The following is a 23,514-nucleotide window of genomic DNA, read 5'->3' as shown; positions in this document are numbered from 1 at the left end:
GTAGCCATTTAAGGGGTATTTTTTTTTAACTGTTAGATTTATATATAGAAAGTACATTTGTACAATTAAAACATTATTATAAAGCAACCCCCCATATTATCATCCTTGTCAAGAAATTAAAATTGTCAACATGCCAGAAGGACCCCATCCTCAGCAATAACTCCACCTCTCTCAGAGGTAATCATTAGCCTGACTTTTTCCTTGCTTTTCTTGATAGTTGGTAAAACTATCATTTGGTAAATGATATAAATGGTAAAACCCATTTATATATTCCTAAACAATATAAATTTTGCCTATGTCCGAATTTTATGTAAATGGAATCATACTATAGGCATTCTTTGTGTGTCTTACTTCTTTTGTTCATCACTACCAATGAAATTCATTCATGTTGTCTATGAAAATGAAAGCTGGAATTCTCTCATTTTCACTAGTGTTTAATATTATAAATATACTGTATCCACTCAAGTGTTCGTGAATGCTGGCTATTCATTCCTAATGTCACACACATAGTCAACATGCTTACAAACAAATGCTTCATTAAAAGCAACAATTAAAACATACTAAGTAGCACACTTTCATGTGCTTTTATATAATAGCAAATAATTAGTGAGTGACTATTATTAGTTAAATAGGATGGTAAAAGGAGAACACTGGGTTTACAGAATTGATATTGCTGGATTCAGGTCAGATTTGTACTTGATATTGCTGCCATCAGCAAATTATACGGAAATGTCCTAAATTGTCTGAGTATATTTTTATCAGAGAGAATGCATGGCAGTTTTCTCAGACTTACAGTATTTGCTTCCTTTATAACCATCGGAATGAGCTTTATTTTAAACAAATTCAGAAACTGATTTTCTTCAGCCCATAAATTCTGATTTCTAGTTCAGTTACTTTGTACCCTTAATGTTGTGTATTACAAATGATGCTGGTTTTGACCACAGAGCAGTAACTAGATTCTGTATCTTGCATATCTTATGGTAAAGGGCAGAGGCAGGAACTCCTGAGTCACCGACTAGGTAATGAAAAGGTTTGAGTTCCTACCATCTCTTTTAAACTTCCTTTCATGCCTCGATTAGCATGACCTAAAAATAAAACTATTACTGATCATGCTAAGTTAGCCAGCACTCAAATTTTAAAATTTTCCTATTTTTGCCCCGCTATAAAAAAGATCTTTTTTGTTCCTCCTACTTCAAAACTTTTTTTTTTTCGATATGTTGTTGAAATTTTTCTTTTCCATTCAGGGCTAGTGATAGAGTTAAAATAATCTATAACAGTTAACTCACTCAGACAAAGTGAGGGAAAAAATAAAAAAGGTTTGGTTGATTTAATGATCAGTCTTTTTTTTTCCTGTCCTCAAAAAAATTTATATTTTTGAGAAATAATCCATTAATTTTACAAAAAAAAATCACATGGAATAGAAATCTGCCCAAAGATTCAGAGTTTTACCAAACTAGCATTTGTCATTGTTCTTAGATATTATGATAAAATTTTCTTTAATTTGGTAATCAATAAGAAAATTTGTAGGGTTGTAACATTTTTACATTCTGTGATTATAGGAGAACTTTTACATTTTTTAATGTAAATCAAAAGTGTTAAGCTCCACACTTAGCATTCAGAATACACTAGACATTCAAAAAGTATTTGTCAAGGGGCGCCTGGGTGACTTGCTGGTTGAGCGTCTGATTCTTGATTTTAGCTCAGGTGATGATCTCACAGTTTGTGAGTTTGAGCCCCACCTTGGACTCCATGCTGCCAGTGCGGAGCCTGCTTGGGATTCTCTCTTTCCCTCTTTCTCTGGCCCTCCTCCATTTGTATTCTCTCTCTCTCTCAAAATAAATAAACTTAAAAATCTTTCAAAAACTATTTGTCAAATGAACAAATGTTGAATTAAGCCTGGGATTTTCATCCTCCTTCTTAATATTGTTACTTGTAGGAAAATAGTTCTCTATTAATGTAAATATTCTATTTGGATATCCATTTTACAGGAAAGCTTCTCTAAGGACAGAGTTTTATTTTGAACTCTATTAGGCCCCTGGCTCCCGTCTTTAAGTGGATAAGATGCTCCAGCACAGCTGGGGGCCGCGCGTTCATTCCCTGTGAGCTGTGAAGCAGGTACCAACAGTCCTAGGTACAGCTTGTGCCAAGTTTATATGGGAAGGGTCACCACCACCTGTTATTCGTGGCAAAGGCTTCCACCAGTAACTGGGTAAAGAACAAGAAGGGGGGCGGGGCCTTGGCTCCCCTACCCTCAGTTGGATGCTTCCCAGAAGCAGGAGGTCAAATTCTACCCACGGACTTTACCAGGTTGTGGCACCGTCACTGACTGGTTCCCCTCTGCCGATCGAGAAGCAACACAGCCTCAGGTCCCTACATTCCACATCAACACTCTGTTAAAACAACTGTTAACATAGTTATTTAATTTTCACACATTTTTTTTTTGAGGTGAACACACTAAATTTGTAAGTCAGGGGCTGCCTATACCTATACATTAACTTTTAAAAAGTTAACTAAGTTAATTAAGCTTTAAAAGTTCTCCCATAATCACAGAATGTAAACATGTTACAACTCTACAAATGTTCATATTGCTTACAGAATTAAGGAAAAAGTTTATCATAATATCTACGAACAATGACAAATGCTGTTTTGGTAAAACTCTGAATCTTTGGGCAGATTTCTATTCCATGTGATTTTCTGTAAAATTAATGGATTATTTCTTGATTCCCCTGAAATGGATATGGAGCATCAAGGTAATTATATAGACACATTTGTACAAAAATGCTTTATTTGCATTTCATGAGATTTCAGAGGTTTTTACTCAGTTTGCAACTTAACAAGCTAAAAGTAGCTACCACAGATATGGCTTAGTTGCTTAGTTGGTTTAGTTTTGAAACTTACAATACTTAGCAACTGCAGTTTAACAAAATCTTATTGACAGTTATTGTTCATATCTCTCAATCATTCCCAGAATTTTATAAAGTTATTGACTGAAAACTTTTAGTGAATTTCTCCTCTACTATTTCCTTCTGTATTTTGAGTTTGGAAGCCAATCATATTTCGTGAGAGAAATGGCACTTCCTGAAAATGGTAACCTAATTTACCAACATACAATTCTCTTTGCTTGTTAACCTTACTCTAAAAAAAAAAAAATCACTTTCCACTTGGTCCATAGATGGTTTGAGATTAAAATTTATTTGAAGACTAAAAATCAGCATGAACTTTCATCATCAACATTTAAGACCACATATATGCCAGTTAAGGTGCTAGGAGGTCCTAAGAGTTAAGTTATATTGAGACAAAGTCCCTGCCTGCATATACATTTTACCATGTAAACAATTAACACAGTGTTATAAAGACTACCACAGAGGTCTGTATAAGATGCTGTGAGGGGAAGGGTCATATCTGAAAGCCTTCTCAAAGGGAATATTTTTAATGATCACACTGGTAAGCTAAATTATGAAGACTGTTGCCAAAACAGCACAAGAAAATTCGCTGACCTTTATTCCTCAGCAATGTACTTCCTTTTACATTATTAATTAAAGTACTTCCTTTTACATTATTAACTTTCTTAGCATACTTGTTTTTAGCTACAGTAATGATAAACTAAAGGTAAAGAAATGTTCAAATAGTTCTAATAAGACTTTATAGCTTATCTTTTTTAACAGCACAGTTAAGTATGAAACAAATAGAATATTCACAATTTGGAAATATTTTAATGACCTCTACTGTTTATTGTATTTTCTAGATGAAAACTTTTCAGTTCCTCATGATAAAAGGGGAGTTCTTGGAATGGTCAACAAAGGCCGTCACAGCAACGGGTCACAATTCTACATCACGTTACAACCAACACCCTATCTAGATAGAAAATATGTAGCTTTTGGGTATGTGCATTGTATGTTTGTCTATATAATACTCATATATGGGGGTGCCTGGGTGGCTCAGTCAGTTGAGCACCTGAATCTTGTTTCGGCTCAGGTCATGATCTCATGGTTAATGGGTTCAAGCCCCATGTTGGGCTCTGCATTCATAGCACAGAGCCTGCTTGGGATTCTCTCTCTCTCTCTCTCTCTCTCTCTGTCCTGCCCTGCTCATTCTCTTTCTCTCTCTCAAAATAAATAAACTTTAAACAAAAACTTTATAATACTTATATATGTAAAACTGTGGTTCCAAAAGATTTGGTATATAGTTTATGAGTAACTGGAGATAGAATTTAAAAGCAAAAATAATATAAATATAGACAAACATTTAGAATGTTTTTTATAAACAGCAAGCTTTTTGTGAAATTCTCACAGAGGAGCACCTGGGTGGCTCAGTTGTTTAAGTGTCTGACTCTTGATCTCGGCTCAGGTCTTGGTCTCAGGTCATGAGTTTTAAGCCCCGCTTTGGGCTCTGTGCTGGGCGTGAAGCCTACTTAAAAACAAACAAACTACAGAAACCATTTAGGCACAGTCATTGTAATGTTCTGACCATCCATCCATCTTTCTATCTTCAGCCTCAAGGATATTATCATTCTTATTTATTATGAATAATACTATAGTGCTTGATAATGTAGATACATCTAGATACAGAAGTGAGGTGAAGCCATTTAAGTACTGTATATGAACACTGTGAAGAGATAGATGAAAACTATCCAAATTATAAGTAACTTTTTTAACTGAACAATTCGAAATACGGAAACATCTCAGGTCATAATTATTAGAATACTATTAGCAAGTTGTTTATAAGCATGTGGACCTAAAATGAGTGATAAATGTACTATACTCTTTTACCATTCCAGTGATGTCTGTTTGATTCGTGAAGTGAATATAAGTTGAAGTTCACTTGGTCTTCCCTGAAATGATGCAGAGCATTAGAACTTTTCTGAATAAGTATTAGATTATTCCAGCCGCTCCATAGTGATAATTGCGGACTCTTCTTCCCATGAAATTTCATAGCAGTTTTAATTTTAACCACAATTATTCCTTCACTGTAATGCAAGTGATATTTCTAGACTGAAAAAGCAGAAAGTATATTTTCATTCAAAGGAAATTTCTTTTTTAAAAAAGATGACTTTATATTGATCGATGCATAACCTAAAATAATGTGTTGTCTTCTATTTTCCCGGATCCTAATACGCTGCATTCTGATTTTGAAAATACATTCTTCAATTATTTTGAAATTCAAATAACCCTCACAATTTCCTGGATCATTTAAACATCTTCTTCCTTAGGTGATCCTTCATATCTTTCTAAAAGGTACCTTTCTCAACACAGACATGACTGCTTTAAAAGGTTTAATGACTCCTCCTTCACCACCACCCCCAATCCCAGATGCATACAGCCTAAAGTCTAGAGTGGCATTCAGGGCCTTTGCTGTCTGGCCCCACATCTTTTTCGAGCTTTCACTTCTGTTAGCCTCCTGATCCAACATTTTATTAGGCACCTACTATATGCCAGTCATGGTGCTTGGTCCTGGGAAAAGAGTGAAGAGGCACAATTTCTGCCCTCTAGGGTGTCTCCAGAGTATTAGAAAATTAACAACTGTCAGTCAGTCAGACCTGGGCTATGCCAGCTCTGTAAAGAGTACATCAGGGATACAGGAGAGAGAAGATAACACTTCCCGACTCCATTAGTAAAAGCAAACGCGGACCCCTAGGGGGGGCAGCGGATGGAGGACGATTGCTATTTTCCATGAGCTTCAGCTTTCTGCACGGGAATCTTGTTCACTCATTTTCGTTGTTACCGCCACGCTGGTTTTCGGGGGGCAATGCACCTCTTTTATTGTTCTAGTCCAACTATGATCTCAGTTGATCCCTGAAATCTCCAAAACACAGCGGAGTCTGGATTGAAATATTTAAACAAGACCTTAAAGAACACTAGGGAGAAGTAGAAAAGTAACACCATAGGAGGCAGGTAGATACTCTGATAAAGTGTAACTCTTTCAGGGGTACCATCCTTCCCCACTGTATGGCTGCCTCTAGTGTTAATGCTGTCTCTTCCTGTCATCTCAGAGCATCCCCAGGTTTATCTGACCTTCTGGAAGCCCAGACATGGTTAGCAAGGTCCAGAGTGAGATAGAACTCTCCCTTCCTTTTGAGCCCTAGTTTCTGTTACATCAACGTGCCCCTTCAGATAGATGGATGACACCATCTGCCTTCAGGGGAGACTGTACCAACCCACAGTCTTACCCAGTGGCTTTACAGGGAAAGAATATCAAAATACAAGGCTGTAAAATCTCCATTCATACATGCATAAGTAGAAGGGGTATATGTTGGGGACAGTGGGGGGGGGGGATTTAATTTCATTATAGGGGACTCCCAAATGGCGGAAGGGTCACAGAAAGCTTCATGAGAAGGTGAGATGAGTACTGAAATTCAGGTAGAAGTTAGCCAGAGAAGGCTGGAATCAAAATGAGTAAAATAAAACTTCAGAAAGAGTGAAGAGCTTTTGCAGAGGGGCGGTAAGGAGTAAGAAGAGCATCTTATATACAAGTTATTTGGTCTGGCTAGAGCTTAGTACCTGGTGGAGAATGGAGAGAGAGGAAGGCGGAAAGGAGGAGATAGTTAGGCCCAGGTCCCAAAGGGCTATGAGGGCCATTCTGCTGAGCAGGGATCCCCACCCAAAGGGGATGGGAAGCCACGGAAGAATTTTTAATCGGGAGCAACACGACCAGGTTCTTATTTTGAAAAAATTCTTTTTAGAAGTGAGGGATTAATTGGCAAAGGATGAAAATGAAGGTGGAAAGGTCAGTTAAGAAGCGATGATAATAGTGCCCTAAATGATAACAGTGCCAAAAATAGTGCCACCAGGCACTGGCAGTAACAGATAAGCAAGGGGTAAACAGAATAGTCAAGAGACAATCGGAAGTTAGATTCAACAAGACTTTACGACTGTTTAAATGGTGGTGGTGAGGTCACGGGAAGAGTCTAGGGTGGTGATATCTAACAGAATTTTCTGGAGAGATGCAAACATACCATAATCTGTGATGTCCAGTATCACAGCCATCAGCCACATGTGGCCACTGAGCACTCAAAATAGGACTAGTACAACTGAGGAACTGAAGTTTACTAAATTGTAAATTAAAATACCCGCGCGTGGCCAGTGGCTACCATACTGGGCAGTGAAGGTCTAGAGAAACAACTAGGATTTTAGAACCGACTGGATGGTTGGTGCTGTTCACCAAGATAGAGAGTACAAGGAGGATATAGGGGAGAAGATCATGAATTCAGAGTGGACAAGTTGTGTTTCAGATTAGGATGCCTACACAAGAGGCAGGTGGTGATTCTGGAATACCAAAAGTGGATATTCAAGCTGGGCAAAGGCTGGAAATGGAGATTTGGAAACTCAGCATGGCAACTGAGTACCCTCACTCCCAGGAGAGCCTCTGGGCCTTTGCTTATCTTGTTCCTCTCTGCCTCCCTTTAGGATGCCAAAATCCTGTTCAGGGCTTAGGTCAGAAACCTCCTGATTACCAAAATCAAGCTGCTGCTTTGTCCTCTTTGGCAGAGTGTAAAAAAGTCGCATCTTCTGTCCTAACGCCTGTTACAGTGGAGAGATGCACACAGTAGGTGTTCCTTCAACATTTGTGAAACCAATTTGGAGAACAGGCTTCACATCCTCTTTGGTCAGAGGTGAATCTGTCCATTTATCCCTTGCTCTTCACCCTCAGAACATACCTTGTGTTGGGCTCTGTGTCATGGTTTCTGATTGGCACAGCCAGAGGCCGACTAAGAGATGACTAGAGCATGATCAGTGTCAACATGGCCATGTCCTTATAAAGACTCATGAAATGGAAACCTCACCTTCCCCTCAGCCACTGTTTCCACCCAAACAGTGGCAAAGGGTACTAGTCCTATGTTTAGGGCTGACTCTCTGGCCCTTGTTGCTCTCTTTCAGTTGGGAGAACCATCAGAAGTCGAGTTCCACTCAGGGAAGTTTCAGCTATAGCTGGCAAATATCTAGAGATCCAAACTAGCATGGCTTTGAACTTTTAGTCACGTATTCAGTGAATGTTGATTAAGTGCCTGCACTGTGTGGCCATTGAGTATTAAGTAAAAGTATGAACCATGTCCTCATGAGAGAATCAGAAATTAATCAAAGAAGCATACAAATAAATGACAGGGAGCTTGACATAAGCAGGGATGGGGTCTGGAAAACTTCCCTGTAGAGTGATGCTGAGCTAAGATCTGAAGGGAGGCCAGGAAGCGGAGGGGCAGAAAGGAAGTGGGGGGGCAGGAGCAAAATGGACAGATGTGGCCAGAAAGCAACCTGGGATACTGAGGTATTGAAGCCAGTCCAGCCGGGGCAGAGAACTTGGGGAGCACACGCCAAGCAGGACAGCACTGGGGGGAGCGGGGAGGCCGGCCATGGCACGCCATAGTAGACACTTTTGATCTTTATCACAAGGATAATGGGAAATTATTGAAGTGTTTTAATAGGGAGGTGAGATCAGGCTTGCATTTTTTTTTAGATTGCCATTTTTAAGAGATCATTCTGACAGCAGTGAGAATGACAGACTGAAAGGATCCCAGAGCAGATGTGAAGGAGCCATGGCAAAGCGGACACATCTACAACTATTTATGATATTTGACTAATGTTAATCTGATTTATACAAAATAGCCTCAGCTACACAAGATAGGACTCAATTTAGGAACGGAAGCTAAATGTGAAACTTTATGACTAAATTTTCCATTTTTCCCTCCTATACAGGCAACTGATTGAAGGAACACAAGTTCTCAAAAATCTAGAATTGGTTCCAACAGAGAATGAAAGACCAAAACAACATTGTATGATTACTGACAGTGGAGATCTTTATGCCTGATTTTCATCCAGTATTTTCTGACAAGTTATTATTATACGTCTGATCAGCAGTTTCTGTATTTAAACAGTGCCTGATAAAATTTAATTTGAAAGCTGTGCAGACCACTGCAGGTTGGCCCACCCAACACCTAACCCCTCCCCATTTTCCCTTCTTGCCTCTGCCATAGAGACTATAAAAGCAAAACACTTCATTTCCCAGCCTCTTTTGCAGCCAGTCATGGCCATGGGATACCATCTGACCCGTGAGACAAGAGTATAATGCCAGTGGTCCTGCCCTTTCCCCTTCATCCAGTCTTGAATGCAGATAGGCTGGAGCTGTGAAGGAAAGGCCAAGAAAACTAGAGATGTCAGTCTCAACTCTTGAGCTGCAGAAACCAATTCCAGCAAGTACCTATCTCTGGACTTTTTCCTGTGAGACAAATAGACTCCCTGCGTGCTTATGTTACTATTGGTTGATTATTTTACTACCTGTAACCAAAACCATTCTTAATTTAGCAGTGTGCCTAATGGCCTTCCAGTCCTAAAACATTTGTAACAGAATTACGCTGTCTGTAAAATACATTTCTGCCCTGAGAAACTTGGTAAATAACCAAATAGAAAAGAGGCAACAGAAAAATTCATTGTAATATCTCATTGTTTATACACAGTATTCAGAAAAGGGCACATACTTTGGATGTTTTTATATGACATGAAGAGAATGCTTGTCTCTGACCATACCAACCATATGAAAATCAAGAGCTTGGACTAATCATCTCAACCCAAATCAAGCCTGTGGTGGTTGTCGCTCCTGAGACGTTATTGGGGATCTAGCTTTATCAGATGCGCCTTAATCTAAGATTCTCAAACCCATTACCTGGGGAGGTTTTAAAACAGAGACTGCTGGACCCTGTTCTTGATCTACTGAGTCAGTCTCTAAGTGTGGCATAGGGCCTCTGTGCATTCATTCGGCTCCACTGAGAGCTTCTTGTTAAGCCAGCTGGACACTACTCATTTGGGAGTCACTGCAAGACATAAGTAACTGGTTTCAGCTCCCTCTGTGTAGTCACTGAAGTGCGTGACTCTGTTAGTAGTGACCTCACTCAGCTCTCTCCACCAGCACCGCCACTGCATTCGTGCTCTGCTCAAAGCCATTGAGCTTTTCTTACCCTTAGTGGAAGGTCTATCTTCCAAGAATGATCTCTCTTTGAGCCAATCTTAAGGAGACAGACCTCTAATTGACTTGAGGGTTGCCGGAAGTAGACATATGCTTTTTTTTTTTTTAACTTTTCATTTTGAAATGACTATAGATTTACAGGAAGTTGCAAAAATAGTACAGAGCAGTCTTGTGTACCAATCACCTAGGTTCCCCAATGGACATTATCTTACACAACTATAGTACAGTATCAAAACCAGGCACTGGTACATTGGTACCCTGTGTGTGTTATCATTTTATCATGTGTAGATTCATGTGACTGATATCTCAGTCAAGACATAGAACTTTTCAAAAAGACCTCCCTTGAGCTACTCCCCTGCTCCCCACCATCCATTCCTAACTCCTGACAACTGGAGTAAGCTTTGCTTTTTTTTTTTTTTTAATAACAGCTTTATTGCTATTTGGTATATGCTTTTATACTAAGATCAGAGGTGGATGGGGAGAAAGCATACCGCCTGTATCACGTTCTCAAGCAGCCCAGAGACAGCACAGTGTTAAGAATGTGTGTTATGGAGCCAGATAGCCTGGGTTTGAATCCTAGCTCTGCCATTCCTTGGATGCATGGACTCAGGCAAGAACCTCACTGTGTCTCTAATTCTTTGTGTCAAAGGAGAGGAGTTGTGAGGGTTCATGGAATCAATAATTTGTATGCAGGACCTAGAATAGGACCTTTAATGCTGTATATGCTCATCAAATGCATGCTTAACAAATTGCTGGTATATAACCTTCAAGGTGTGGCCTGGGAAGTTGTATTTATTTTTTAAAGCTCCTCAATGACTCTGACTAATAGCCAGATTTGGGAAACACTGAAGAAGAGATATCACCTCTTCCTCTATTCTGAAGAGTTTCAGTAAACCTGAGAGGTTAAGCTGTTTGAAGTCCTCAGATCCTCTCTGGGCCTTTGGATGGGTTCCTCTGGTCACACCGGTGACATCTCAAAGGGGAGCTAGGATTGCCACAGAGGCTCTCACCAACTAGTGAAGCATGTGATGAATGAAACTGGTGCTTTGCAGAGATCCTGCTTAAAACAAATTACAAGCATTAGTCATGTAATAACAAGCAGCTGAGCAATGCTTACTGGCCATGAACCCATATACTAGGTAATTAAGCATTATTGTGTAAGAATTGTGGTATCTGCATTGGTTAAGGAACAGATTCCAGCTCGCTTTATTTTTCAACTCACCTGAAATGTGAAGGTAGAACTCTGCCAACCTTCTAAAGGATGGCAAGTTCATGGTCCCTTTCTTTGTTTCCACTTCCTACTCCCAGGCTGTGTAGAAAGTTTAATAACAGATATGTATGCATATGTATATGCAGTGGTTCTTATTACCACCATTTAAAGGTACACACAGTGGGGGTGCCCGGGTGGCTCAGTCGGTTGAGCATCTGACCTCGGCTCAGGTCATGATCTCATGGTTTGTGGGTTTGAGCCCTGCATTGGGCCCTGTGCTGACAGCTCAGAGCCTGGAGCCTGCTTCGGATTCTGTGTCTCCCTCTCTCCCCTCCCCTGCTCTCACTCTGTCTCTCTCTCTCTCTCTCTCTCAAAAATAAACATTAAAAAAATTAATAAAGGTATAGACAGAGATACTTCCATATTAAAATGTATTCTGTATTGGGGTGCCTGGTGGCTCAGTTAAGCGCTGACNAGCCCAACGCGGGGCTCGAACCCACGAACCGCGAGATCATGACCCAAGCGAAAGTCGGACGCTTAACTGACTAAGCCACCCAGGCACCCCGATGATCTCACATTTCTTGAGTTTGAGCCCCGCATTGAGCTCCACACTGGCAGTGTGGAGCCTGTCTGGGATTCTCTCTCCCTCTCTGCCCCTCCCCCGCTTGTGCTTGTGTGCTCTCTCCCTCTCAAATAAGTAAACTTAAAAAAAAATGTATTCTGTATTAGAATGATGTGTATGTTTGGCCATGTCATTTGGTGAAACTGATTTAAGGACTCAAAGCTTATCCCAATTAACTCCAAATGATAAGTCTTTGACTTAACAAAAACTGAAAGACTCTCCTTTTGATTACACAGAAAGAATTCTATATTCTTCCATGTCTACAAACAAGAGAGTAAAGGCATTCTGAGGATTTATATACAAAATGTTAATTTTGTGACCTTGCCTTAATTGTTGACATGGCAAAGTCTAACACATATGCTGTATCTTACACTAAGCCATGTTAATAAGGGGAGTGTGGTATCTGGGCATTTTTCTTAGTTTGGAAGATTTGAGATAAACATGTAAAATTCTATCTACCATCTCGCACCGGTCAGAATGCCTAAAATGAACAATTCAGGCAACAACAGATGTTGGTGAGGAGTGGAGAAAGGAGAACCCTTTTGCACTGCTGGTAGGAATGCAAACTGGTGCAGCCACTCTGGAGAACAGTATGGAGGTTCCTCAAAAGATTAAAAATAGAACTACCCTATGATTCAGCAATTGCACTACTAGGTATTTATCCAAAGGATACAAAAATGCTGATTCATATGGGAACATGTACCCTAATGTTTACAGCAGCTCTCTCAACAATACCCAAATTATGTTAAGAGCCCAAATGTCCATCAACTGATGAATGGATAAAGAAGTGGTGCGCACGCATGCACAAGTATGCATGTGCACACACAGGAATATTACTTGACAATCAAAGAGAGTGAAATCTTGCCATTTGCAACAACATGGATGGAAACAAGATGCATTATGCTAAGCGAAATAAGTCAGAGAAAGATAAATATCATATGATTTCACTCATGTGGAATTTAAGAAACAAAACTGATGAACATGGGGAAAGGAAGGAAAAAGAAGATAGAAACAGAGAGGGAGGCAAACTATGAGAGACTCTTAAATACAGAGAACAAACTGAGGGTTGCTGGAGGGGAGGCAAGTGGGGGGATGGGCTAAACGGGGGGAGGGCATTAAGGAGGGCACTTGCTGGGATGAGCACTGGGTTTTGTATGTGACTGATGAATCGCTGTTCTGCTTCTGAAACCAATACTCACTATATGTTAACTAGCTTGGATTTAAATAACATTTTTTAAAAACTGAAATAAAATACAAAATAAAAAAATAAAAATTCTATCTAAAGAATTCGTTTGCCCCAACTGCAAACCATGCCGGTTATTTGTTAATGAATGAATAGTCTGGCAACCTCAGTTCCATATTCTGAGTTTCTGCATTTTATACGTATCTTAAATTAGGAGTGTTTTAGTCCCAGTTGCCTACCAATGTGGCAATCAGATTACTTAGGCTTTCACTTTCCTCATTTGTAGGAAAAAGAGAAGTAAAGAAGCTGTTTGCTCCCTTTGCCTCTAAAACTTTAGTGATTCTCTGACTAAATTTATAAAATCAATAATAATGCTATTAACTTTTGGGTTTCGATTTCATTAGTTCACAATGGGTTGAGGGTTAATTGAGATAACATGTGAAGCCACTTCTGCTGATGCTTGACACATAGTAGCTATTCAATAAAAATTAGTTTCCCTCTGGAATGTTAACCTGCAAAAACCAGTCAAGGTGCCACTGACAAAGAATATCATCATCATCATCATTTCAAGAAACATCAACTCCCTCTTATGCTCAGTCTTAGCTCTTAGCCCTAATATCACGTTCATTTTCAATTGAATTTATTCAAAGGTATATATTCAAAATTAAGATGGATCTCCATCACACCTAGTAATATGCTCCCCCTTATGGAAACTCATTTTTTAAAGTACCATACTAATTATACTATCTACTATCCTCCTTAAAATGGGATCTCAAGTTGGCCAATCTAGTCAGGCCATATCTCAAATAAATTTTATATATCATACAAAACCTCTGTAACAAACTAATAGTAACATGTACAACATAAAGTACAAAGTGTGGTACTGATTAGAGGGCTTTGAAAATGTGGTAGGTCATAGAGGTTCTTTTACTTTAGGATGAATAGGAAATGCTTGAGCCTATCAACAAAACACAGGTTCCTGAGCCTCACCCCCATTTCTGATTCAGTGGGTCTGGAGCGGGCCAGAGAACATTTGTTTTTATCATGTTCCAAATGAGGCTGACGCTGCTGGAGACCACACGTTGAGAACCACACGTTGAGAACCACTAGGGTATATTAAAGACCTAGATCCACGAGACTTGGGCCATGCAGGTATGTGGAAGAAAAAGTTACAAAATACAAAATGTGACCACAGAATAGAATGAGGAAAAATGACGTGAGGAGAAACTTTGACGTGAGGAGAAACTTTCATCATGGTAGCAGAGAGGGATGCCAGCACTGCCCGATCGTAAGGGACAGTGACCCTGATTCAGGGTCCTCGAGCTCCTGCTGGACTGGACCTCAGGCCTCCCCATGCAGGAGCAGAAAGAGACAGAGGCATCTTGGGGTGAGGGGGGACTGGGACACTTGGGCTGCTCAGGGCAGTGCCCCTTTAGCAGTCAGTACAAAAATCACTTGAAATTTTAACAACCAGAATGTGCATCTGGGAGAAATGGACATGTTCTGGCTGAAAACAGGTCTCCAAGACAGGATCAGGAGGAACACAACGAATCCCTGGGCACAGAGGAAGCAGTAGCTAGTGCAGGGTATCAGAGAGCCTCCTGGAGTGTGGTTTAGCTTGAACTGGGGGTGTTCCTACAGAATGTTAGAAAAAAGGATTCCTTCTGTTTCCGAAAGGACTAAGACATAATGGAACAAACTCTAGCAGAGCAGGGTGTGAAGCAGAATAAAAATAAAAATAAAAACGTCTCGGGTGCCAGTCTAGACAGAACCCACATCCAAGAGGGTTTTTTTTGGTGTGTGTGTTTGTGCCCTGACCTTATATTTATTTGTAAAAAAATAAAAGCTTTACAGATGTTTTGCTGAATGTCCTCTTGTAGATGATTCACTATTAGGAACTATAGCAATTTAGAAGGCTAGAATGGTTCTCCACAGGTTATAATGTAAAGCAGTCTTCTCAAACTTTAAAACATATGTACATATGGATCTTGAAAAAAATGATTATCATTCAGGAGGTCTGAGATGAGGCCTGAGATTTTGCATCTCTAACAAATTTTCAGGAGGTATGAGTACACTGGTTTATGAACCACACTTCCAGAAGTAAGAGTAAAGCTGTGGTTTTCGATCTAAGTTGCAGATTTTTTTTAATGTTTACTTTTGAGAGAGAGAGAGAGAAGGGGAGGAGCAGAGAGAGAGGGAGACATAGAATCCCAAGTAGGCTCCCCGCTCTGAGCTATCAGCACAGAGCCCAACAGGGGGCTTGAACCCATGAACCACAAGATCATGACCTGAGCCAAAGTCTGCTGCTTAACCAACTGTGCCACCCAGGCACCCCAACCTAAGTTGCAGATTAAAAATACCTGGAGAGCTTTTAAACTCCTGATGCTCGGGCATTTTTCCGGACTAATTAAATTGGCATCAGGAATTTTCAAAACTTCCCAGGTGATTCCTATGTTCAGCCAAGATTAAGAACAACTGCTCTCAAATGTAATCACCTGGGGATAGTTATGGGAAATATACATAGCCAAAGTGGAGAGCCTCCTAATGACAGGATCTCTAGTATTTTATCAACCCTAATCACAGTGTTAACATTAAGAATGTGAATCTATGATTTTAGCTTACTACTAATCTTTGATTTATTAAATCTTTGCTGAAACTTATTTAAATATTACAATGTTTAATATATGATTAAACATATATTTAAAACTGGGCTAGGAGGGCACCTGGCTGGCTCAGTTGGTTGAGAAACTTAACTCTTGATTTCCGCTCAGGTCATGATCTCACCGGCTTCTCTCTGCCTGGGGTTTTCTGCTGACAGTGCGGAGCCTCCTTGGGATTCTCTCCCTTTCTCTCTCTCCCCCATACTAGCACACACACACACTCTCTCTATATAAATAAACTTAAACAAAAAACTGTTACAAACGCCAGTCCTTGCTATGGAACATTGAAATGACCCTGGAAACCGTTCTTGAGCTAGCTTAACAGATACCATGTAAAATAAAATAAGCCAATGATTTTCTAGTCTTAAAACAAGAGTGAAATGTTCTCTTATCAAAAATCTGAAGCCTAGAGTTGAACAACTAGATGACAAATTGTAAAACAATGGTCTCCACAATGGGGTGTGTTCAGCCTATCCTAGAATGTAAACAAGTTGATCCACTGGAATACAGGAAGAAAACAGAACTTTATTATATTTTTAACCTAAAAAAAAAAGTTTACTAGTGCCTGCCTTTGCGTGTCAGATGGTCATGTGCAATACACATACTGTGGGAAGAGCAAACGGTTCACTAAAAAAGCCAATAATTGGGACCGCATTTACGTACTTGGCTGCACTCTCATTGGCTCAACCATCGTCAAGTTCTTACATCCAAGCAAATCTTCAACTAGTGTAATTAATAGAACAAATGTTCATAGTCACAAGGGTACAAACGAGTCCCACTGGTTAGATTCTGGAAAGTTGTGAAGATTTTAAGTTGGGGGGAAAAAATGGTAAAACGTTTATGGAGTCAGCTTTTTTGTTTTTTCATAGCAAAGCAGATCTCAACAAAGCAAATAATGTTCGTGTTATTTTATTAGGGTAAATGTGCATAATGAAACTTGCACGATAAACGCAAATAACTGAAAGCAGATTGCATTAAAAATACCTTTTATAGCCCAATTTTTTTACTATTCAATATAAGCATAGCTGCAATTGTGAGTATTTTGTGAGACTGGGCATCAGATGGCGCTCACCCTTCTAAAAGCCTGAGCAGTGACAGACTGTTAACAGGCATTTCGAAATTCAGCCCTGTTGTCAAGCACCATGTTCCAGTCAAGTCACTTTTTCTGAGTCTCAGTTTCCTCACCTGTAAAGTGGGGTGGGAATGGACCAGATGCATTTCTAACCCAGCTTGTCTTTGACTCTCTGTGTAGTGGTGGCGTTGACTGGCTTCCGCAACCAATGGCCGGAATAGAAAAAAATTCGTAAAAGGCAGGTTGGGCAAGTGTGAAAGAGGTAGACGGTGCTCGGCTCTGGCTCGAAGGCAGGAGGCTGCTTTCGGTGTTTTAGCCGCTCACCCTAGGTGGGCGGCGGAGCAGAAACTCAACCACGTGGTTTCTTCATTTCCCTGGGGGATCCCAACACGGGGTTACTTTCAGAAAAACCAATTTTCAAAGGAAAGAAGCGCGGGTCCCACTAAAGTTCTGCTGAAGCACCCTCGGAATGAGGGAACACACCGCAAACTTAATTCACGTCCCGTTCCTAAGTGCACCCAACGGAAACCAACGCCCGGGGGACACAGGTCCTGGAACCGAGGCCCAGAAAGTCACGTGGGACCACGGATTTACAGCCTCGCTGGTCGCTCGGGTGGACGCCGAGCGCCACCTCATGTAGGTTGTTCCATTCAAGCCAGGGTCGGAGCGCTTAGTCTATTGCAGGAACTGGAACAGCCCAGCTGCGTCCTGGTGGTAACCTGAGGGCAAAAGAAGTAGTTAACTGCATCTGCCGAACTTTTTCGCTATATTTCAGTCGCTCTGAAGGACAGCGTCCCTCGATTTCCTCTCCGTGCCCCTGTTTCCCCTCCCGTAGGATTCCAGTTGGTATCGTCCGCGGCCCGCCCCCGCTCCGCCTCGCCCCCGCACGCCGTGGCCTGGGGGCCCTCACGTGACCCCGGCGCGTTCTCGCGGGGGGCAGACTCTCCGAGGCGGTGCCGCAGGGGACAGAGGGACTGACGGAGCGGAGTGCGCCGCAGCTTTCGCCGGAACATCAGCGCCGAGGACGTGATGTCGGGGCTCTCCCGCCAGCTGCCGTGGGCCGCCGCCTGCCTGGCCGCGCTCTGTGTGCTCACCGCGGCTCAGAGCTCCTCCCCGGACCCGAACACGACTACAGCTACGACTTTAGCGACCACCAAGATAGTTCCGACGTCGCTGACAGTAACGCCGGTCACCATTCCAGCACAAGGTGGGCGCNGGTTGGCGGGGGTGGGGGAGCGCCCCGGGGAGAAGGGGCGGCCGAGCCTCCGTGGCCTTTGCCACCCCGAAGTGTCCAACGCCGACATGCTTTTAAAAAGTGCCTCGTAATCCCCAGTCTCACTTCACGCTCGAAGAGGGGACGTGGCTTCCTCCCGCGGTGGCGGCAGTGGGGTTGGTCGTGGGGCGAGGCGACTCGCCTCCAAAGTTGGCGATGAGGTTGAACCCCCTCTCTTTGGGGTTAATCGTTTGCCCACCTAGGTCCTGTCTCCGAGAGGAGGCTTCTCCGGAAGTTGGAGAAAGAGGGAAAGAAACTGAAGACGTTAATGTAGCTAGTGTCTCCGACTTCGGTCTGAGAAAATAAGTTGCCTGGGATCTAACTGTATTGATTTTGCGGATAGGTGTGGGATATATTCGAGATTTGCCCAGATTTGATTCGAGTAATTAAAACTTTACACGTCTTGCTATATGCAAAGGAAAAAAGTACCCATTCGTGTACCCAATGCTTCACATATCCTTTTTGGGTATTTAAGGCTAAACTACAAGATAGAGAGTGAAATCTAAGAAGACGATGGGAGTTAAAGTAACTCTGCCAAGAGCGTAAGTTTAGTTGATTGTGAAGCTGGGATTGGAACCCAGGTCTGTTGATTTCTTAAAACCCCATCGAGAACATAACCCTTGTTAAGCTCTGCAGTCGATTTGGGTACCGGTTGAGGCGTTCATTGAATAGGCAATGCCTTGACAACACAAAAGGGAGGGGAAGATAAGTTCAAGGTAAAAAGGTGAAGGAGCCTAGATATTTAAAACCTGCAATTTAGTGTAGTTGTTTATCGTAGTTAATACTGAGTAAGGAGTAACTGGCGTCTTGACTAAAGAATTGCTGTGAAATGTCAAGATATTTACCTTGGCTTTTTCTTTTTCTTTCTCAAGCTGATCATACTATTCTGCGGTGTCTTCCCTTGGTTTTCTTGTTTTATAAAAGTTTAATTAAATGTAATAGTAAAGTTCAAAAATTGTTAAATGAGTAAAGTAAATCGCAGTACAATACTGGATATTCCAACTGCACTGTTCTTAAGATGATAGAGCACAATATGTTTTGTCTCTTGACTATTTGCTAGTTTCTTCCCAGAACTGTAGTTTTGGAGTGTTGTGTGTATTTTTCCAAGAGAAGTCTGGAGGTACCAAGTTAATTGCCTTTTTGTAATTGAAAGTTGTGCAAAGGAGGTGTTTTGTTTTCTGTAAATCAGAGTTGGATCAGCTTCAATCTAAAATGAAAGGTAGCAAGTTTGGTTCATTGTAGATAACATTGACTATGCTATTCAAACATTAATCATCAGGCACAAAAGATTTTAGACAACTAGCTTTTTTTTTTTTTTATCAGTATACAGGCCTCTACAGAATTTATTTTCTACTTTGTGGGCCCCTTATTCAGGGTATTATATATGTCCCAGTCTCTGATGAATACTAGTGATAAAATATTGAAATGCATTGCCTCTGTGCAGAACTGTTTTTTTGTTTTTTTGGTTTTTTTTTTTTTGGCACGGGGAAAGCAAATATGAATGTTTTTGGAGGCCTGTAGCTTCCAGGAAAATGGAGAGAGCCCTATCCTAAAGTCTGTTGGTCATTCGGCTTAAATTATTGACAAAACCCCTGCTAACTTGTTAAATTATGTGTACATGGATGTAGCTCCTTCCAGATCTTGTTTCTTACCCTCCATTCATGGAGGACCCTGGAAGGAGCAGGTCGTTCATGAGTTACAAATCTCTGAGGTTTTCAGAGTGGGCATCATCAGGAGCTTGGGTTCAGCCTGTAACAAGTCTTTATTACTATTAAAAATTCTATGTCACAGCTGATGTGTTAGGGCAGTGACTTCCCTGTGTGTAGTGTTGGCTTTATAACATAGTCTTTTTTCCTAATTTTATTTTTTAAGGATATTTTTAAATGGCTCAAGAAAGTCTGAGCATCTNGTAAAAAAAAAAAAAAAAAAAAAAACACAAGGGTTGTCTAGATAGGTACTGAACCTTCTCACTAGCTTGTGGGGTTTTTTCGCCTCCCCTTTCTCTCGAGTTTACTTCAGCTTCACAAGTCATTTATAATATTTGGAAATTTTTATTAAGCCCGTTTATGAAGTATTTGTGTGTGTTTGGTTAAGAAAAAACAACAGACATGTAACCTGAACTCTACCAACCAAAGTTTTAAGTGTACAGTACATTATTAACTGTAAGGACAGTGTTCTACAGAGAGCTCTAGAACTTTTCATCCTACTTGAAACTGTACCTTGCTTGAACAGCAGATCTCCATTTCCCCTCCCACAGCCCTGGCAGCCATCATTCTACTTTCTGCTTCGGACTTTGACTACGTTAGATACTTTATTAGGGGTAATCATGCAGTATTTGTCCTTTTTTGAATGTCTAATTTCACATAACGTCCATAAGACTTATCCATGTCGAGTGTATGGCAGGATTTCCTTTTTTATGGTTAAAAAAACCTGCAAAATAATATAACATTTTTTAATCCATTTCATCTATCAGTGGGTTATAAAGTTTTACCATTTCTCTGAATTAGTAAGGTTACTACCATATGTAATGCTCACTTTTGTGTAAAAAAGGTAGGTGGGTACAAACTCAAAATGAGTTATCAATTGATTGGTTTCCTATGCCCCTCCCTACCAGATATCTGTGAAAACCGCAATAGCTGTGTGTCCTGTTTTAACGCTAGCCTTGATGCTGCTCCCTGCTTTTGGATAGAATGTAAAGGTAAGAAGTCTTGGGATTGCTTTAGTTTTGAGAATGCAAACTGTTTTGTTTTAACACTTTAAGGTATTCTACAGTGCATTCCTGAACATTTGAAAATTATGTAGAAAATTTGGTATAGTGTGTACCATTTATTTTGCAAGTCAAATACTTTTCCATTAAAGTGCCTATTGCTTCACATTTCCCCTAAACACTCTGGTCTCCCATTCTGTCTCCACACCTTTAATCCCTTAGACTGATAAAGTTCAGTAGTTTTTACTTATTTATTTATTTTTAGTTTATTTATTTTGAGAGAGACCGTGTGTGATCACGTGGGCGAGGGAGGGAGAAGGAGAGGGAGAGAGGGAGAGAGAGACAGAGACAGAGACAGAGACAGAGACAGACAGACAGACCCAAACAGGCTGTGTGCTAATGTTCTTAAACTCCAGAACCTTGAGATCATGAAGTGAGCCATCGTGAGTGTGATGCTTAACCGACTGAGCCACCCGGGTGCCCCATGGGAAGAGAGATTTTAAAACTTTGCAAGATGGAATGGTATAGGTGCACTGAAATTAGCAGTGAAAGAAAGTTGTGAAATTTTTCCCTGAAAATCGTTTCCTAGAAAAAGGAGGCATTTATTTTCTGTCACCTTCTAGATCCACTGTAGAGACCTTATAAAATTGGATACTTAAATATGGGAGAAGAACGAGATGGGAAGAGAGTAGTCTTTAATTTGAGGGATAAAGAGCTACTTGAAGATAACTTTGAAATGCCAATAAGGCTTTTCGTTAGGACCATGGAATTATATCATGTTCTGTTTTTTTAATGTAAGGTGGTTGCATTTTTTTCTTGTCAGTAAAATAGTCTTACCTGGTTTATATGTATATATAAAGAAAAAGCTACAACTATATGTTAAGCTTCTTTGTTAAAAAAATGTGAGATTTGTGGATATTGTATCACTACATAACAAAGTTGAAAAACTTCTTTTAAAATTAAGGCATTAACTTAACTTGGAGTAAAATTAATTTTTTGTTGGTTAAGAGTCACTTTTTTTTAAAGTCATGAAATGGAATTTAAGAGCACGCCCTCTCCTCCTTGGGACTTGGCCTGCTTTGGCGGCTTGAAAGCCCTACTGTAGCATATGCTGGGGAAAGGTCTCCCTTACTCTTGCTACAAGTCAGAGCATCTAGGAAAGCAGTTTTAGAAAGTGTAGCCGACCAAAGCAGAGATCTGGAACAGAGGTCCTACTGCTGCTAGCCGGGCATCTCCTGTGGTGACTAAGCCTTTATTAAAGATCTTGACCATTTCTCCCTACTGACCCAGCCCTCTTTGTGGATTCTAGCAACCTTCCCTGCATAGTAGTCATGCCACAGTTCTGTGATCTAAATGTTTTCTGATTTATCTGTTCAGTATGTTTATGAGGAGTTTAGAAGAATATTTGGAGGGATCCGATGTAATACTTCCCAAACAGTGGGGAAAAGAAAGTAAGTTATTTTGTCAGTGTGTGGACTTAAGTATTTATGCCTGCGTTTGATTTTTGGAAGCAATTCTGGAGCTTAGTAACAAAGTCACAGATAATATAAGCAAGTGATTGGTGCTCTGTGTCTTTCCTTCTCCATAACAGACAAAAGCTACTGTTCCCAGAATTCAACAGTTAGTGATTGCCAGGTGGTGAATGGCACGAAATTCTGTTCTGGTAAGTATTCAATTGGCCACCGGGGAAAGTGGCCAGAGAGGTGAGGAAGATCTTTGCCTCTGGAAGCCTTATTTCAGTATCCAGTTTGCCATTTCTATAATTCGAATCTTGTTACAAATTTAGGTATAAATAACATATTCTTGTTACAAATTTGGATGTAAATAACATATTCATAGTGATATAAAAAGGACAGTGTTTTGAAGCTTAGCTTAGTGATTTGGCTGTACTGTGGAATGCTATAGACATAGATGCCTCCTCTACTTTTTTCTTTCTTTCTCTTTTTTTTTTTTTTAACTGTTCTGGAAACTGCAGTTTAGATCTTCTCTTTATTTGCATTTTATATGCCAAGATAGCCTTGTTCTGGTACTTTCCTTGGTTATGGTGCTGGTGATTGTCACATTCTCTAGCATAGTTTGTGTTAATGGCTGAATTTTTTTCTGTGTTCCTCTGTTTTCTCATTTTTTTAAGTTTATTTATTTAGAGAGAGCCCAAGCAGTGTAGGGGTAGAGAGAGAGGGAGAAAGAGAATCCTAAGCAGGCTCCATGTTGTCAGTGTAGAGCCGGACACAGAGCTTGAACTCCCAAACTGTGAGAACATGACCTGAGCTGAAACCAAGAGTCAGAGGCTTAACCTACTGAGCTACCTAGACCACCCCTCATTTTCTCATTTTTGTGCTTTAATTTGAGGAAATTGATTACTCTTTAACCTTACCTCTTTGCTCAGGAAATAGTTTAAATTCCTAGATGAAACAACTGATTTTTTCTAACAAGATTACAAATGGATAGGGAAGTCAGTTTGTAATTTGGTGCATAGATAATAATTAAATAGGGCAAAAGAGGTTTCTGGAATGTGTCAGTAACCTTGAATGACTACCTGTAACAATGTACTTTTAGTAGGCATTTTCCCATTCGAACTTGACCTTTGTGACTGAGAATTTCATTAGTGTGAGGCCCATTATCCCTTATGTACAGTGAATATGGTATAGTTTAGGTGGTGAAAGAGCAAACATCTTTAGTATCTCTTTTGATATGTGTTAGAAAACACTAATAACTGTGTCAGACCTGTGACTTCATGGTAATACTTCCTAGAAACAAGATTAAGTGAAACATTTTTTTAATGCTTGTTTATTTTGAGAGAGTGAGTGCATGCAGGTGGGAGGGGTGGTGGGGAGTC

General features: G+C 40.4%; 2 protein-coding genes across 5 annotated transcripts in view; both read left to right on the top strand.

Annotated features, from left to right (window-relative positions):
• The window catches only part of PPIL6 (peptidylprolyl isomerase like 6), a 32,704-nt gene extending 23,303 nt beyond the window's left edge, over nt 1-9,401 (top strand). For 2 of the 4 annotated variants that reach the window (XM_077779998.1, XM_077779996.1), the window contains 2 exons: nt 3,746-3,881; nt 8,688-9,401. In XM_077779998.1, the coding sequence (XP_077636124.1) occupies nt 3,746-3,881; nt 8,688-8,799 (248 nt within the window). In that variant the 3' untranslated portion in view covers nt 8,800-9,401. Of the gene's footprint in view, nt 1-3,745; nt 3,882-8,687 lie in introns of those variants that run through there. The other 2 variants (XM_077779999.1, XM_077779997.1) reach the window with 2 other exon arrangements.
• An 8,202-nt stretch (nt 9,402-17,603) lies between these two features.
• CD164 (CD164 molecule) overlaps nt 17,604-23,514 on the top strand; it is a 14,529-nt gene continuing 8,618 nt past the window's right edge. The window contains exons 1-3 of the mRNA XM_077779971.1: nt 17,604-17,905; nt 20,586-20,669; nt 22,270-22,341. Of these exons, the coding sequence (XP_077636097.1) occupies nt 17,728-17,905; nt 20,586-20,669; nt 22,270-22,341 (334 nt within the window). The 5' untranslated portion in view covers nt 17,604-17,727. The remainder of the gene's footprint in view (nt 17,906-20,585; nt 20,670-22,269; nt 22,342-23,514) is intronic.

This window comes from Crocuta crocuta, unplaced genomic scaffold (assembly GCF_008692635.1).
Source record: "Crocuta crocuta isolate KB4526 unplaced genomic scaffold, BGI_CrCroc_1.0 scaffold147, whole genome shotgun sequence".
Taxonomy (NCBI): Eukaryota; Metazoa; Chordata; class Mammalia; order Carnivora; family Hyaenidae; genus Crocuta; species Crocuta crocuta.
Note: the sequence above shows the minus strand (reverse complement) of the source record. Positions and strands in the feature narration are given on the sequence as shown.